An 18881-nucleotide genomic window follows, 5' to 3' on the forward strand; every position below is an offset into this window, starting at 1 on the left:
TAGGGACTTTAATTAATAGTGAAATAATCGAATACAATGAGACATTTGCTTATATATCTAAATAGAGGAGCCAATTAAATGTAAATTCTCTTAAGCAAAATCTCTGTTATACAGGAGTACCAAATACTCTTATCTCTGGTTTTTTTATTGTTTTCAATGGATGCAACTTGAACTCATCCTTATACAAAGAAATCAAGACGGCAATCAATAAAGTAAGAAGTAATCAATAAAATTCATCTAAGCGTTACTTCAGTATATTATGTTGGGTCCTATATATTTTGAGAACTGTTAGAATCATCACTAAGACTACTCACCGTATCATGAATTACTAGTTATGAGTGCCCAATTGCAAGAAATATAACTTTACACTTAAATTACTTAAATCGGTATTTTTAAATAATATGCATATCTGAGAGAAATTACAATGAAATAGATCTCTCGATACAGTGATTCCAAAACTAATCTGCATGTGGTCTTCACAAATACAGAATCTCGCATCTGCGGAGTGAATGGTTCACTGATTTCTATCGAAGATTTAAACTCGACGTTTAGAAGGCGGCATAACTGCATCTATACAGATACTTAAGTAAATCCTTTTCGAAAATTGTGGTTGACTGCTATATAAAACTGTAGTAAAAGGAAGCAGAAATAGAATATTGCCTTTGCTGGATGACTATTGGATTGACTATTGGATGCTAGATGAAATATGTTGAACAGAGTGTTATAACGAGAGCTTCGAAAGAAAAGTGGTTTACTACCGAAAAAAGTTGCTCATGGGACGAACATTCAAGTTACCTAAAGACTGGTTTGTCTCTACATATACTGTAGGATAGTCTCTCGGAGAGCAAAACTGACATCCTTATACCCAGTAAAGTTGCTGGCAGGTTATTTTATGATGGCATTCATTATCATCTTAACATTAGAAATCAATCTAAGAATATTGGCTCTGATTAAAGGCAGTTACGAGCTCTAATCCCTTTTTTGTGACCGACTTTGAGATATCCAGGAGAAAATCAGTAGACTGGTAGTTCCTTTCCCATTCTGATATCAGGATGTCCGTAATTGCCAACATTTTGAAACTCAATCGATATTCTTAATGTTTTATATGCAGGGTGGTCATACCAGGCATGATCAGTTCGTTGCCCTATTTATTCATTTCGTATAATTATATTGCGACCATTTCTAAATAATTACATAAGTAACGAGGGGAAGGACTCCTAAAACATGCTAACATGTGCAAGTGCTGATAATTTCAAGTATAGTCCAATCCTTATTCGTAACCACAAATGTGAATATAGTGAAAAAACCATTTAGATGTATCTTCTAAATAAGAAAACATATGTACTAATATAAAATATCCCACCTATTTACATTCTCATAAAGTTCACCTACCTCGCAGGTAGGTTTTACTAAAACAAATTTATGTTGAAATAAAAACTAAATTAAAATTAATAAAAAATTTTACAGCTATTTTAAATTTTAAACTTAGTAGCTTAGAAATATATAAAATTAGTTACGTTATATATAAAAATTTAAAACAAAAAAAATTGTTAACCAGTACGTTCATTCGGAGAAGACTAAATTCACTTTCTCAACATGGCAAATAAAAAACATAATGAAAGTCAACAAAATTTGTAAGTAAAACATATTTTAAATTAAAATTTAAAATTACTACAGAAATGTATGTGCAGAGACAGGGACTGGACCTTAGCAAATATCGAGGAAGAGTTTGACCGCATTGATCGTCTTATGACTGATGGGAGTACACATGATATAGCTGAAAATTTAGCTCTACAGACCAAACTGTTAAAGGTAAACTTATAATATTTATTAACTTAATAAAAAATGTAATAAAATTAAAAATTATATATAAAATTACAAATATATATATAATTATTACTAACCAAATTATTCTCAACTTTAGATTAAAATGGATAGTTTCCTGCAATCTTCTTATGAACGTGTAGAATTCTACATGAATGAAATGTCTCGTCTTAATGCTCTTTCGCACAAAGAGAATATTCGTGTATCTGATGGCAAATGCCAATTAAAAAATTATTGTTCGAATTTCTCACTTCCTACAATCCGTGAGGAAACAGCTGAGGAACTTGTCGAATATAAAAATTATAATGTCAAAAATGCTGCTGTCCTTTATAGCAAGAGATCAAAAAACTCCTCCTCCGATCCTAATGATGACTCAATTGGTAAAACTAACTCTCCTTCCACCGGTGATGGTACAAATACTCGTGGGAAAGGAAAACGCCTGTAGTCATTTATAATTATTAAAAAATAATTAAAAACAAATTTTTCTAAATGAAATAATTATTTATATTTTAATTATTTTTTCAAAAATTCAATTTTTATTTTGATAAATAAAATTTGAAGTTCAGAATTCATTGTGTTAATGAAGAGGTCTCACGATTAATATATAAATCTGCGAACAATTATTATACTTCTGTGAGAAAGTGCAAAAAATGTGTAAGACATTCTATATGATATCGAATCCAATATATATTATACGTAAACTAATCATATTTTTATGATTATATCATTATGTTGAAGCTATTTGAGCCAGTGCAATTGAGCACTTTTACTCTTAATAATTTCGAGGTATCTTCAAAACCTCTCTTTACGCCTTGACTGAATTATTGTTTATCACTTCATCAGACTAAACAATAATTGACATCAGATATGCATACCTCCCCGAGAAGCCTGTAACCATTCTGAGATTTGATTTTATTGTATATAAGAAAAAAGTAAATTATGGCCGTGTGCGAGTTCGAGTAAATTGAGGTAAAGTAAATTGAAATTTCCTAGGGATTATTTGCGCTGCACTTATGTAAGTTAGTTAGTTGTGGTGGAGAGAGGATGAATCCTCCTCAAATAGCTAAGGATGAAAGCCGTTTTGAATCCACAAAAACAGAGGCATTAATAAAGGCAAGAATCTGGCTAATGCTGATACTGGAGATATCGCTAAGTGAGTTGAAGAAAGGGGCCCCTAGAAACTTAAACCTAGTTCTGGCCAGACCTGGACAAAAACACATCAGGTGTTCTGGTGTCATTTCTTCAAGTATTGGTAGACACGCATTGCATGAGGTATCACAGGGAAGGCCAAGTCTAGCCCCATGCCGTCCTATGGAGCAGTGACCCGTAAGGACGGATATTAGCTTAGAAACCTCAGATTTGTTTCTACAGAGCACTTATGTAAATATTTATTTATTTTCTTTACTGCACTTATTTATTATTTTTGGTTAAAAGTTTTCAAATGTTTTTATTTATTTATTAAACATCTTATAAAATTTTCACAAGGGTAACACCTAATTTACCTAATTTTTACCTAATTTACCCTACTCGAAATTCTGGTAAATACCAACATTCGCTGCCATACCGACATATTTTACTATTTCCTACAATTTTCCATCAATTTACACGAACTCGGACACGGCCTAAATATACATAAACATTTCGGTTTTTAGCGTTAAATACAGCATTAGCCTTATATTTATATTATATAGTTTACGATAATAGCCTTTATACAATAAATTTAGTCAAAAGTATAAAATTTTTTGAATTTATTTATCGACCTGTTTTTTTTTATAATGATTTTTATATATTTTTTAATCCAGCTATAGATTCATTTATGTTAAATAATTCAGCGTTTAATATTTTTTATTATATTTCAAATATAGACTCTCAATATAGACAAAAGAATAGAGTATATGACGTAGATATAGTTTTGCTAATAACCAATCGCCAAACGATAATATTCGCCGAAGAATGATAACTTACTACTCGCCTGTGTTAAGGCTCAGTTAGACGGTAAGTAACGTAAGAAATTAATTCAAAGCGAAACGCGCAATCAGCCAAATCTGCTTATTTGATAGGAACGAAATAAACAAAAGCGGCGAACATTATTTATTTCGTTCCTATCAAATACGCAGGTTTGATTGATTGCGCATTTCGCTTTGAATTATTTTCTTACGTTAATTACCGTCTAACTGAGCCTTTATTGTTTGGGTATGTTATTAACCTAGCTAGCATAAACAATAGCCAAACGATAATACTCGGAAAAAAATGATTACTTATTGCTCGCCTGGGTTATTGTTTGGGTATTGTTATTAATTATTCTAATAACTATTATTATGTTGAAGCTATTTAAGCCAGTGCACTTGAGCACTTTTACTCTTTATTAACTCGAGGTGTCTTCAAAATCTCTCTTTACGCCTTGAATTTGATAAGGAAATTTTGATATCTTCCATTTAATGATTTCGAGCACGACACAAAATTATTTTTGGTAAATTATCCGCCAAACGTGATGCTGTACCATACGGAGTCTCTGAAAAATGGTAGAGTATTCTGCTGACAATATTTTTAATGCTGTTTCGTCAGCATTATGGTGTATTTTTTAATTTAACACCGCTATACTGTTTTAAGTTCAAAGATAAAAAATACTCAAATGCAGACACCAATATGTCTGGAACATTAAAAAAATAGCTTTTAGTGATTGGAACATCGAAAAGTCCGCAATGTTTTCAGAAAGTTCACTATTAGTCAGTTAAATACAAATATAATACAAAGACATAGATAACGTCAAAACTTTTTGAGAAATGAGTAAGTGATTGGGTAAAGGTCTTACAAAAGAATAAAGAAAAATATGTTTCAAACTTTCCTACTCATCGTTATGTTAAAGATTTTAACCCAATCAAACTGTTTTTTTTTTGTCATCGAACGTTACATCAATATTACAGCCTATGGATCAAGACATAAAATCATTGAAGACGAATTATCGAAATCGACAACATTGATAATTTCAAAGAGCCAAAATTAAATCTTTCGCAACAATTTTAATGTTGAAAGGATCATGGAATGATGTGAAACCTAATACAATCTCAAACTGTTTTCACCATGCAGGCTTCGCTGAATGTCCATTATTAATTGAAATGAATACAATATCTTCATCGTCTGGTACGACACACAGGCTTTCGTCGAAACTGTTGAAAATGTAGTAGGCTTTGACGATAATCGTTATATATGCCAGGAATATAACAACGACGCTATTTGAACATCTATTACTGCTGTACAAGACGAATGTGAAGATGATAGCAATAACCAAAGCGATAATACACCCTTTGAGTGTCCTCTAATAGCTAAGGCCTGCGAAGCGTTTAAGGTTTTGTAAAAATACTTATTATTTAATGAATTTTCAAGTAATTATTCTGTATTAAATGGTCTATCTTACATAAGAAATAATTTATTTATTCAAATCAGTATGTATTAATTCAATTTGATTTTTTCCTATAAACTCAATAATTTATCCTAAATTTGTATTTTTTTGTATCATATAAACAATTTATATCATTTATATTTATGAGATTTGATTTATATTAAAATGAGAATAAAAGATATTTATTAAAATATTGCTTACAACGATTTGCGATTATAGTGACTTATTTCTGCCGGTCGTTTGAGGTCGTTGTAAACTGGAAGATTGAGATCATCAACAAGTTTTATAATAATCGGATTCTCTCCCACCCGAATTATTTCTGCGAGTTCGTTTGAGGTCGTTGTAAACTGGGAGATTAAGATCATCAAAGACTTTATCAACGATCTTTATCATCACCGGATTGTTTCCCATGCGACTGAGCAAATAAAGATAAGTGAGGGTGACACCTGATGGTAGCAAATATGAGCTGAGTAAAATAGTTGCTGGTTCCTTAATATCATTAATAGAGACATTTTGTAACGTTTCCTTGGCATAAGTACTTGCATTACTTGCTACCGTTTTGAAACGCAGAAGAGCTTCCTGCAAATAGAGAAATATTTAAATATTTATATTTTAGATATATAAAATTTTTAATATTTTCAAATAAGGTGAACAGCGTTTACACAAATAAAAAAAGTTAAATAAAGTAACTTAAAATCTATTATGGATTAATAACATAATGACATCCAATATGAAGCATGTAGCTGATTAATTAAGTGATGCAGAAAACTTACAAAAGCGATTTAAAATCAAAAATCTTTCCAATTATACATTTATAAAATATAGTAAATACTAATAATTTGAATTATAAACATTATTGCTGTTTTTTTTGAGAAGACTTTCAGCTAAGCAGCAGATAAGAAATGACCTCACTTGATTAGCAAAAACTAATTGAATCTAAGCGCTTATCACCTCAAAGTAACTTTATATATTTTATCTGTTTTAAAAAATACCAAAAACTTACAGCAATCGCACATACTAATTTCCATAGATACGACAAAAAACGTTTCCAATCAAATTTATTTTCATCTTGCATAAGTGTTTTTTGCAGGACACCTGATAAGCGATTGCCTTCGCATCTCACTTGATGTTTGTACAGAAAATGGCGACCACATAACGCTACGGAAACTCCAAATCCACCAAATATTAGTGTATGCCTTGATAAGCCATTACTCTTGCTTGTTCCCTGTGTGCTCCTATGTGTTTTTGTTTCCAAATTTCGTACCAATTTATTAATATTTTTCAGCCTGGCACTAAAATCTCGGGCAGTGTTTATTTTTGTATGTACATGATATCTGGGCAGTTGTAGAAATTGACTTCTGTAAAGAAACATAAAATGTTTTAACAATATTTCTATGGAAATTTTTTGGTATGACATAATCCTGCCTAGCAGTTTACCTTCGTCCGCAACTTGACACCAACAAACCCAACATTATTGTCACCTTTGCAACACACCTCAGATAAGCACTTCGATTTTATTTTATTTTATTTTATTATTAGTTTTATATGTTTTGCACCAATTGATTTTTTTTATCGTTCGTTAATATTGTTTATAAAAATTTTGTTAAAAATGACAGATAAAATCGTTGCTAAGCCAAACAAAACTTCTGTAACAATACACAGCTAGAATTCAAATGCATTAAGATGCTTAGTTGATCAACACGGCGAGATATGCATGCACAATTTTCAAATGCAAGGTGGACTTTACATGAAATTTACAAGGAGTTCTGACGAGGATCTCTCAACTCACCACACTCACAAATCTTGCAAAAGATCGTTTCAAAAATGTTTAAATATATATTTTTTATATTTATATACATTGAATAAAAAACAACTTTACGCGTATATATCAAATGTTTAACTACCTTTATATTTATATTTTCGTTTCTTAAATACTAAATCTAACATGCTATTTCGTTTAAAAATGTTACGCTTTAATTAGCTTGGGTTTTACTCACTGGTAGACAGTCCATTATTTGTATAACACAACCTTGTCTGCCGTCATTGTTTAAATTATCCGTTATTCCTTTTCTTTTGTTTACACATATTTTATTTTAAACTGATCCTTTTGTGTGTGAAAAAACTCGTGTTAATGAAATATCTTAATGTCTATTGTTTTAAATATTTGTAATACTTTACTACTTTATGGAAAAAACTCGTGCTTTTATTCTAATATGTAAAGATCGGGAAAATCCTAGATCATTAAATGATTTATATGAGTTTTATTTAAAGTTAATGTATAAACAATCATGTTTTGCTATTTTGATGTATAATATGCGCAGATACATGTTCAAATTTAAATATATACAAGTATATGTGTATGTATATATAAGTTACAAATTGTATTTTCTTTTAAATAAAAATAAAACACAACCGATTCATTTGATTGAGTTGTATTGAATGTATATCATGAAAATAATAACTTATGTCTAAACCTTAACATTTGAGCATCACTTTCAGTTCTCATCTAAACATTACCATAAAAAGCAGTGTTTCACAAGAGATACATTAATCCTGGGCTTGCAATTTGCAGGCGTCATTTCTAGCCTTTGTTCTACTGAAGTTATATTCACAATAAAATAAAAGCGTGGAAGTGTATGCACTACATTATATATTAAACATGTATTTAATTATATATATTAAGATATAAAACGTAATTAGATATTAAACAACATGGTGTTTATTAATATATTTCACGACATCATAGCTACTATAGGGCATAGTACTGTCTTCACTACCGAACATATTAATACCATTTACACTAACAACAATAATGATTGCGCTACTGCCAGTGCTTACAGACCTTATAATAGGCAAACCTCATAAGAGGTATGGTTGTATGAGAGTAGTATAAAATTTCATCAAATTTATAATAATTTCGAAGAAGAAAGTCAATCATTTATTTCACGGAAAATATGCACAAAAACAAAGACTATGCATTAACTTCAGAAATATTGCCCCACCTACCCTTCTATATGAAATCATTTAGTAGTGTGCAATAAGTATGAAGATTGGAAGAAGTATTGGTGGTCAGCACCAAACAGCTCTTCTTCGTCTGTGACTGCCAATCCAAGGCTTATTGTGCTTTTAGCTGGCTATTCAAGCTGACTGCTATTAAATCAAAGGGAGTCATATTTTTTCTACATTCGCAATCTATACATTATTTTCCTTTCCTATTACTATTGCTATTGTTATTCTTATAAAAAAAAAATTATTTTTAAAAATGAAAAAAAAATAAATTAAATTAATATTTATTTGCATCCCAATCACTAGTATAAGATACTGCCTACCGTAAATTATAAAATATTTTTGACGCCATATACAGCGTATAAATAAATATTATTCCTCCTAAACCATTCCAAAAAATTCTTGATTTTTGATGCGAAAAGAGCAAACATCGTTCTCAACCTAAACAAGAAGATTAAAGACACTCTCTGGTGCGCTAACAGGACACGCCATTGGCAATAAACACCTACACAAAATAGATATATCCGACACAAATATTTGCAGAATCTGCTGTGATGAGGAAGAGTCTATGGAATATCTGTTCACCAACTGTGATGATTACTCAGTATACGAAATGTCTAAATACAAAGGGGTGCACAATAGATAAACCTGGTCGCAGTGCATAAAGACCTTAGCCTAACCTATAAACCATTACCATTTACTCATCTAAGCATATAAATTTATCAAATGTATAATTTTGTGCCTTTACGTATATGGCTGTATGAACTCACTTATGGGGTGTTTTCACTTTGTCATTTTAAGGACGTGTGCGAGATAGGCTAAGTTGATGCTAAACCAAATGGGACTTTTCTTGGGATTTTTTGCACTGCACACATTTAGCCATTTATCAACAGGTATCGACACATCACTACATTATCGGCACAACTTAGAATTTCAATAATTTAGAACGCAACTTAGCCTAACTTGCACGCGTCTCAAATAACAAAACCATTATCATAATTGACTGGTGTGTCAAATGTGTTTTCATTACATGCCAAAGTATAACGCAAAGACGATAATGTAGTTTCTGTCAAAAAATCGCATTGAATTTTACTCTTTTCACTTGGAAATTATTCAACACATAATTCACTTCTCAAAAATGACAAGAATGTCATCATATGATTACTCATTTTCATCATACTGACAATATTTGACATTGAAAATGACATAGAAAATGACAAAACGAAGCATTATTAAAATATTTCTGTAAATTTATCAATCAGCACATACAGCTATTAGTAGCACTTTTTATATCTGCAATAACAAATATTTAGCCAATGTCGTTGCAATATAAAATATTTGTGTAAACTTTATCAATCAGTTATTTCGAATTGTGCGAAAAGTCTAAACTAAAATGATTTAAAAAGGTATTTTTATAAATGACTTGCTTGTATTCGAATGCAACTATGCATTGACTACAGATAAATTTATGCCATAAGTTTATTCGGTAAAATTTTAGTGTAAATTATATTTTTGTAAATGATTTTTCATTCAAAATTTGACAGTTAACTTGTTATGTTAACAAATTTATATGATTATAAAGTTCATAAGTATTTATTAATTTAGATAAGTACTTTAATTATTGAATTTATTATGAATAAGAACTATTAAAAAATTAATCACTTAAAAAATATATATTTATAATAATATTTAATTCATTCAACTCAATAATTACCATCTCATGTTATACGATTAATACTCACCATTGCTACGTTTTCACCACTCACCAGTAGTAAAATTAAATGTCACATAAAGTCCACCTTGCATTTGTAAATTTTGCTTGCACTCTCGCCCTGTTCATCAGCTGTTCACCTTATTAACGCATTTGTGTTCTAATTGTGTTTTGTTACTGATGTTTTGATTGGCTAAGCAAAAATTTAATCTATCATTTTTAACAAAATTTTTATAAACAAATTAATATTAACGAACGATAAGGAATATCAAAAAGTGAAAATGATATAAAACTAATAATAAAATAAAATTCAATGATATACATTACATAACAAGAGCATATCTAAGGTGTGTTGAAAAGGTGACAATAATGTTGGGTTTGTTGGTGTCAAGTTGCGGACAAAGGTAAACTGCTAGGCAGGATTATGTCATACCAAAAAATTTCCATAGAAATATTGTTAAAACATTTTATGTTTCTTTACAGAAGTCAATTTCTACAACTGCCCAGATATCATGTACATACAAAAATAAACACTGCCCGAGATTTTAGTGCCAGGCTGAAAAATATTAATAAATTGGTACGAAATTTGGAAACAAAAACACATAGGAGCACACAGGGAACAAGCAAGAGTAATGGCTTATCAAGGCATACACTAATATTTGGTGGATTTGGAGTTTCTGTAGCGTTATGTGGCCGTCATTTTCTGTACAAACATCAAGTGAGATGCGAAGGCAATCGTTTATCAGGTGTCCTGCAAAAAACACTTATGCAAGATGAAAATAAATTTGATTGGAAACGTTTTTGGTCATATTTGAAACCATATCTATGGGAATTACTAGGTGCTATCGCTGTAAGTTTTTGGTATTTTCTAAATTTCTAAAAAAGATAAAAGTTTGAAGTTACTTTGATGTGATAAGAGCTTTGTTTCAATTAATTTTTGCTAATCAAGTGAAGTCGTTTTTTATCTGCTGCTGAATGCTGAAACTCTTCCCAAAAAAAAAAACAAATCTGTTTATAACTGAAATCATTTATATTTGCTTTATTTCATAAATTGGAAAAAATATTGATTTTAAATACAATACTGGCTTTAGTATGGAAAAGAATTTATTTAAAATATATAACCATTAACCACACAACTTTATAAAATTAATCCATCGAAATTTGTACAAATTGTACATCACAAATAAAAATTTTTCAACATTTTCTAAAAAGTTCCATTATCGATAAAAGATCTACTTCAACTAGTCACTGCATCTGCGACACACCACTTATTAGAGATGTCACGTTTGCAAAGATAGTTGAAAAACAAAATTTTTAAATGGATAACCAACACAGGGACCCTATCCTAAAGTATTCCTGATAAAGTTCTAGCATAAAAACGGTCTGACACATGAGGAGGATTGTTTTTAATCCATGCCAAAAGAGCATATCACTATAGTGATGACAAAGTGACAATGTGTTAGGCATTTTTAAACCTCGGCAGAAAAAAAGGAAAGCTGTCCAAACAGACTGACTAAAGTACGATGAAATGATAGGTTAAACAACAACAATAACAATTATCTTTATTTAGAAATATTTATTTATTTATTTGTGAGCTAACCTTTAAATTAATTTTAAAGTTAACTAAGAATAACGCGGACTAAACTACTAGGTCTTTCACTTTGTATTTATAAATATAAAATCTTTAACTTAATAAAAAATAATTTCTTTAATAATATTATAATTTTCTCTATTTGCAGGCAGCTTTAATTGTCGCATTCATCAATATACGCATTCCAAACTTACTAGGTGATCTAGTCAATACGCTAGCACGTTATGCAAATACTTATGTCAAGGATCCATTACACAATTCCTTCTTTAGTGATATTAAGAAACCAGCAAGTAATTTACTCAGCTTATATTTGCTACAATCAGGTTTCACCTTTATTTATATTTATTTGCTCAGTCGCATTGGAGAGCAGATGGCGGCACAAATACGTCAGGATCTCTTTAAACAAATTGTAATACAAGATATCGAATTCTTTGATGAGAATCGAACGGGTGAATTAGTAAATCGTTTGACAGCTGATGTGCAGGATTTCAAAACGTGCTTTAAGCAATTCGTATCGCAAGGACTACGAAGTGTAGCGCAACTGATAGGTGGTGGCATATCATTATTCCTAATATCACCACATATGGCGGCTATAGCTTTGGCTTCAGTACCTGCTGTAGTGGTTTTCATGACATATTTGGGTAAAAAATTACGTTCTTTAAGTAAAAGTTCACAAGCACAGGTTAGTTAATAAATCAGTATAAAATTTTATTAATAAAAATATAAATATACATTTATTAATATTGCTTTTTTTTCTGTTTAGTCTGAACGTGCCACAGCTGTTTGTGAGGAGGCTTTATCCAATATACGCACTGTACGTTCTAGTGCTTGTGAATATCGTGAAATGGATTTATTTGAAACGGAAACGAATGAAGCTGCACGTTTGGCACGCGAATTAGGCTATGGCATTGCAGTATTTCAAGGTCTAACGAATTTCTTCCTTAATGGTTTAGTGTTGACTACACTCTTCTTGGGTGGTCACTTAATGTCTACTGAAAGCTTAACGCCAGGTGCGTTAATGGCATTTTTAGTAGCATCACAAGGTGTACAACGTTCACTAGCACAAGGTTCAATACTTCTAGGTACTATGATTAGAGGCATGACAGCAGGATCACGTGTCTTTGAGGTAAAAAAACAAAAGACAAAAATAATTTTGACAAAATATATTAAACTGTATTGTTTCTTTTTTCTCTTCTTTAGTATTTACAACTTCAACCTAAAATTGAGTTGACAAGAGGCTATGAAATTCCACAACAACATCTGAAAGGTGAAATACGCTTTGAAAATGTTAGCTTTGCATATCCTACACGACCAGATCAGGTATGTATTATTTAATAAGAAAAATTATATTCACTTCTGCTTACATTCCACTTTACTTATAGATCGTACTTAAGGATTTTAATTTAACACTTCGTCCAGGTGAAACAGTGGCATTGGTAGGTGCTAGTGGTTCAGGCAAATCCACCATAGCAGCATTAGTAGAACGTTTTTATGAGCCTACCTCTGGCACTATTAAATTAGATGGCTATAGATTGGAGGATATTTCTCCCTACTGGCTACGTGCTAATGTTTTGGGTTTCATTGAACAACAACCCGTACTTTTTGCCACTACTATATTAGAGAATATACGTTATGGTCGTGCAGATGCTAAAGAAGCTGATGTTTATGCAGCAGCTAAACTGTCGCAATCACATGATTTCGTAAGTGCACTGCCAGCTGGTTATGAAACAAATGTTGGCGAAAGAGGCACACAGTTGAGTGGTGGACAAAGGCAGCGTATCGCTATTGCACGTGCACTGCTTAAAAATCCAAAAATTTTAATACTCGATGAAGCAACAAGCGCTCTAGATGCAACAAGTGAGGCGGAAGTACAAAAAGCACTTGATACGGCGGTACTGAATAGAACAACATTGGTTATAGCGCATCGTTTATCAACCATTCGAAATGCTGATCTAATTGTAGTGCTGGATCAGGGCAAAATAGTTGAGGTAAATAAATTCTCTAGGCAATTGTATTTTTTTTTTTTATGAAACCAAATTTCCTTTTCAGTCCGGTAAACATGATGAATTAATGTCGAAACGTGGTTTATATTACGATCTGGTGAGGCAACAAGAGAGACATAGTGCACAAGAGCATGAAAATCAAATTCCACAAAAACCGAAAGTCCTAAATGTGGAACAAAATTTTAAAGAGGAATTACAAATTCCACAAGAAATGAAATTAGTATATATTGAATCAAAAGCAAGTCATATGTATAGATCAGCACATCACGAGAAGGAACCCAAAGTGGAGCAGCTTGAAAAAGTTAATAACTTAAATATTTCGTCTGCTGATATTGATGAATATTTAGATAATGAAGGTCCATATATCAGTACGAATTTACAACAAACGGACATGTCACAAGAAGGAAACAACCATCATAAAAATCAAATTCCACAAGAAACGAAAGTTTTAAATGGGGAACAAAATGTAAAAGAGGCTGTGGGGACTAACGTTCAGAAACTTAAAGAAAATAATAATTTAAATGATTTGTCCACTGATTTTGATGTATATTTATCAAATGATGAAAGTCCTTATAACACTACAAATTCAGAACGACCCGATATGTCACAAGGTTGATTATTTTTGATATAAGATTATTCTAAATATTAAGTGGAATTTTAAAAAAAAAAATTTTGAATACTTTAATTTTATACATAATCGATATCTCTGCCTTATGTAAATTTCCAAGCATATATGTATATATAAATGTAGTTTATAACTTATTTGCTTGAGAAGCAATATACATATAAGCAAGCCTAAGTGCTGTAGAAGCAATATTCATGAGGAACTGAAAGTGTGTACCTCCAAATTGTTAACGTTAATGATAGTGGCTTTTTGTGATTAACTAAAAAAATTTGTTCCAATATTGCTCCCAATACCTAAAATTCGTAATAGTATAAGACTAAATTATAAAAGGGATACGGACAACTGTGCTTGGGCGTTTAGAAATATTATAAACAAATTACACAGGATGTTTGTATATGTTTTTTTTGTAATTTTTTTTCTTTTTTTCTATTGTTATTTTTTTCTTCTTGTTGTCATTATTATTTATTGTATGATTTTTCTTTGTAATTTTCCGGTATAAAAATGGAACATTGTATATCTTGTTTAGTTTCCTTGAAGATGACTATCGAAGATAGTCGAAATGTTGGAACAAATATTTTTAATAAAATATTAACTGTTTTTAAATATAAATAATAAATTATAGTGTTTTTATTTCTATTTAAATTAATATTAAATTTTTTGGTCATAAAAGATTTATATTTCAACCAAAAAAATTTGAAACTTAAAATAATGTGTCTGTAAATTAAACAGTTAGAAGATAATTAAAGAACTTCTCAAAGAAATTTTTATTTTTTTATTTGCTTTTATCATACCGATAAGATAAATTGTAATGGTGAATGTTCCCAAAGGAGCCAACCACTAAAATCCACTAGGAAATACCAATATAGTAAAGATGGACACACTCCAACACAAAGAAGAATATATTATACTTAGTTTAGCTTACTAGATGAGATTGTTAAACAGTGAATACTAATATAGAAGCCCAAATCTTGTTGTTGTTCAGAGTTGAGGATTGGGATATAATTTTGCATTGAGGAATAATATAATGAATTAAATGATGGAGTGAAATGTAGTTTACACATTTCATTATCCTATTTTCCATACTGTGTAGAAGTGTTAACAAAATCAAACATTAAATTTCGATTACTTTTTCATCATATGTCATATATGTACATACATCGTTAGCCACAGAAACAGTTTATATATTCCATGGACAGATAAATAAATTTATTATTGTCCAGACATCTGTTCTGTTTAGTATGTTTACTACTGTTACTTAAAAGCATATACTAAAAGCTAACACGGATGCTAAAAGGCTTCCAGGGTAATCTCCAATGATTCACTAGTACCATATATTTTATCTTATTGTATACTAAATTTTATATTTTACCACAGAAAATCGTATAAGAACTTCTCTGTATTTTTAATAAATTATTCTTATATATAACTATCATTACGGTATCATAATATAAAGCTATACCTATGCTTATATATGTAATGATTCCTCTCTACTATTGATAGTCTGTAAATAATGTGCAATAAAAAAAATATATATATAATAAAAACAGAGATATATTAACATATATTGTATATAATATAATATATTAATATACTGTACATATACATTTACAATATATATTTCATATATATTAAAATACATTTAAAATGTATATTATTTAATATATTACATATTGATATATTATATATCATATTAATTTATTTAATATACATTAATATATATATATATATATATTAATATAATATTAATATATATATTAATATATATATATTTAATATATATTAATATATATTTAATATATAAATTTTCAAATAAATGGTATATTAAAAATTCATAATGTTGAAAATATAAAATTTTTCACCACAAATTTGTTATTGTGAATTATAAATAAACTAAAACCTATTGTTTTCGAAGTTTCGTGTGTGAGTAAAAGGAATAGAAATATATTATTCGCCGGAATGAAAACGGAATAGAGTTGCCTACTATTTAGTAAATATTTTTATTTAAAGTTTTTGATAACTTATATCACATGAGTACATAATAGTTTATGAAATATCATATTGTTTTTAATTAAATATAAATTTAGAATTTAATTTAATTTTAAGTTACAATAAATTGAGTGAAATAACATGTTTTTATAATTAAACGCGTTCAATGAGACAACCGCCATCGATCTGATTGGATCATGCCAAATCAAATTGGTTTATTTTAAATGGAATTAGTTTATGTAAATAAAAATACAAAAACAAAATTATACATTTCGTTTAATGTAATGAGTTAAAACGAACCCAATTTAAAACATGATGCTATTTCTATGATATTTACTATTATACGTGAGTATAGTAGTCTATTAAAACTATTTTATCCGCTCTGAAAACTTTCGTAAAAAAAACAAACGAAACCAATACATTATGATTTCAACGCATTTTTTTTCCAGTCGGACAAATCCACACATCTCCCACAGTATGAGACTTCAAACCAATTAAATCACCTTTTCGGAATACAAAATGGACAAATTTCAACTATTAAGTCGTTGAGTTTTAGAGCTAAAACCCCATTCCACTAAACGAAGGAAAAGCAAAATTTAGAAAACAGAAAGCAATAAATATATTTAACCCAACACTGAAAACAAGTGAGGGAAGGAATTGAGGAGGTTTTGGCTAGCTAGTAATTACCGATTATAAGTAATTATCAACTGTGCAAGATGTTGTAACCACAATTTCAGAATGTGATTACAGTATGAATGCCGATGATATCGTCCAGTTAAAGGGTCAGGAATTTGAAAGACTTTTACCACACGTTATTAAGTAGATCGATTGTAAATTAAGCTGAGTGAAGAAGATCATGGAAGAGATTATTATGATTATGGTAATGTATAGTCGTGGTCGATGTTAAGAGTAGTAGATAATGAAGATAACCGAGACTACGTTTGTCAAAAGCGTTTCATTTGGGCGATTGAGATTACGGACAAAATGAGGAGTGAGTATAAAAATAGTGTTCTTATTAATTGCTTATAACAAATCAGTATGATTTATATTGTTAGCAGATTATATCAACTCAGAGCATTTTAAAGCTAAAGGAGTTAAAAAGAGGAGTCAGTGGCGAAGCTAGACCAAATCTGGATGTTAGCGACATCAGAATTTCTAGGCCCCTTTTATTACCGAGTTATAAAATTATGTATGTTAGATTCACAAATACACCGAAGCATTTTTAAAAATTTTATTCTTTATCCAATAAAAATAAATATAAATTAATATAAATGCATTTTTCTACTTTTAGATCCACTGAATTTTTTTTTTAAATATATTATAATTTGCACCAGCTGCTATTTTCGCTTTAATTGATATAATTGCCAATGCAGATAGCATCGCTTGGTCTTAATTAATTTTAACTTTGAGAAGCTTATTTCAGCAGAAACTGAGATCATGATTTTGGTTACTATATAGACATTCGGATATACTTCCTCTAAATTATATTCTTTAATCTTCTTTTAGACTGTATATATAACCAAATCATTTTTTCTCTGGTAAGTGTAGCTAAGATTTTAAGATATATGTACAACTATATACGAGGCCTCTATGGTGCGAATCCGTCGATGGCGGTCCTAACGCTGCCATTGAGTGGAGTTTTAAACGCAATTTTAAAATACCATTTTCGCACTTTTTTGTGTGAGGTCAGAATAAAAATTTGGTGAGTTCAGATTGTAATATATTAAAAAATATATATATTATTTTTATTTTTAATATTTTATATCTATAGAAATCAATTTAAAATTAATTATTAAATTGTTGTTTATAAAAAATTTATTATTATTTTATTTGTGAGTTAACATTAAAATTAATTTTAAAGTAAACTAAGAATAAGGAACTGGACTACTACATAGGTCCTTCGCCCTAAATATAAAAAAAAATTTTTTTTTAATAGCAGTTCTGTGAATCTTATATGGCGTTTACACTGGCCGAAAATAATTCCTTTCAAATGAGTCATTTGAAAGCGTTTACATTCATTGTAATTCATTTGTTCTCATTTCAAACAGCTGATTTTTCGTCTTGCCTGTTGATTTGATTTTTCGCCTGTGCCAAAAAAATGTTGGATGAAGGTTAAATATATCTTCAAACCTTACAATACAAACTGAAAACTTAATTAAGCTTCGATTAATTTTTTTTTTGGGAAGTAGAAGTTTCAAAAAGAGGTGCATCGCTTTCAAGGTAATGCAACCACGAAACATTTGTTTACCTTTTTTGTAAATATGTCAAAAACAGCTTTCTCAAAACAACTTTTGTTTAGGGTATGTTCAATGTATTCATTTGCATTTGGAACATATTTGGAACTCATTTTAATCTCGTTGGAACTTATTTATACAGAATGAGATCTAATAGATCTCATTTGCGCTTGATATTTTGTATGCAAAAGTGAGTCATTTGCTTCTCATTTTTGATTTTTGACCAAAATGAGCCATTTGAGGCCAATGTAAATGCTATATTAAATAAACTCATTATTTAATAAAAATACATATATATATATGCACATATTACTTATACTTACGCATATACTAATACCTATTTATATGTATATGAGAAAAAAATTACCAATTATGTTATAATAATTTAATAATTATTGCTAATTATAAAATTTTAATATATTACCAATAAACTATTTCTGTCAGTATGACTAAAATATATTGTATGTTGACATACAAATTATGAACTATTGTGAATGGCAC

The 18881-nt window shown here is 29.8% G+C and overlaps 3 protein-coding genes across 3 annotated transcripts; 2 read left to right on the forward strand and 1 right to left on the reverse strand.

Moving 5' to 3' along the window:
- The first annotated feature begins 1545 nt into the window (after positions 1-1545).
- On the forward strand, positions 1546-2297 carry LOC119684488. The gene is made up of 3 exons (XM_038098534.1): positions 1546-1634; positions 1692-1812; positions 1925-2297. The coding sequence occupies exons 1-3, from the start codon at positions 1597-1599 to the stop codon at positions 2267-2269; spliced, it is 504 nt and encodes a 167-aa protein (XP_037954462.1). The 5' UTR covers positions 1546-1596; the 3' UTR covers positions 2270-2297.
- Positions 2298-5358: 3061 nt separating this feature from the next.
- On the reverse strand, positions 5359-6896 carry LOC119680323. The gene is made up of 3 exons (XM_038093088.1): positions 6662-6896; positions 6228-6582; positions 5359-5803 (listed from the first exon to the last, which is right to left on the reverse strand). Exons 1-3 carry the CDS (start codon positions 6694-6696, stop codon positions 5498-5500), a joined length of 696 nt encoding a protein of 231 aa, XP_037949016.1. The 5' UTR covers positions 6697-6896; the 3' UTR covers positions 5359-5497.
- A 3020-nt stretch (positions 6897-9916) lies between these two features.
- LOC119678607 (mitochondrial potassium channel ATP-binding subunit) lies at positions 9917-16744 on the forward strand. The gene is made up of 8 exons (XM_038090535.1): positions 9917-10345; positions 10425-10791; positions 11681-12214; positions 12296-12658; positions 12733-12852; positions 12915-13520; positions 13582-14146; positions 16596-16744. Exons 1-8 carry the CDS (start codon positions 10311-10313, stop codon positions 16625-16627), a joined length of 2622 nt encoding a protein of 873 aa, XP_037946463.1. The 5' UTR covers positions 9917-10310; the 3' UTR covers positions 16628-16744.
- Positions 16745-18881: the final 2137 nt, after the last annotated feature.

The sequence above is a fragment of the Teleopsis dalmanni genome, chromosome 2 (genome assembly GCF_002237135.1).
Source record: "Teleopsis dalmanni isolate 2A chromosome 2, ASM223713v2, whole genome shotgun sequence".
In the NCBI taxonomy this organism is placed as follows: domain Eukaryota; kingdom Metazoa; phylum Arthropoda; class Insecta; order Diptera; family Diopsidae; genus Teleopsis; species Teleopsis dalmanni.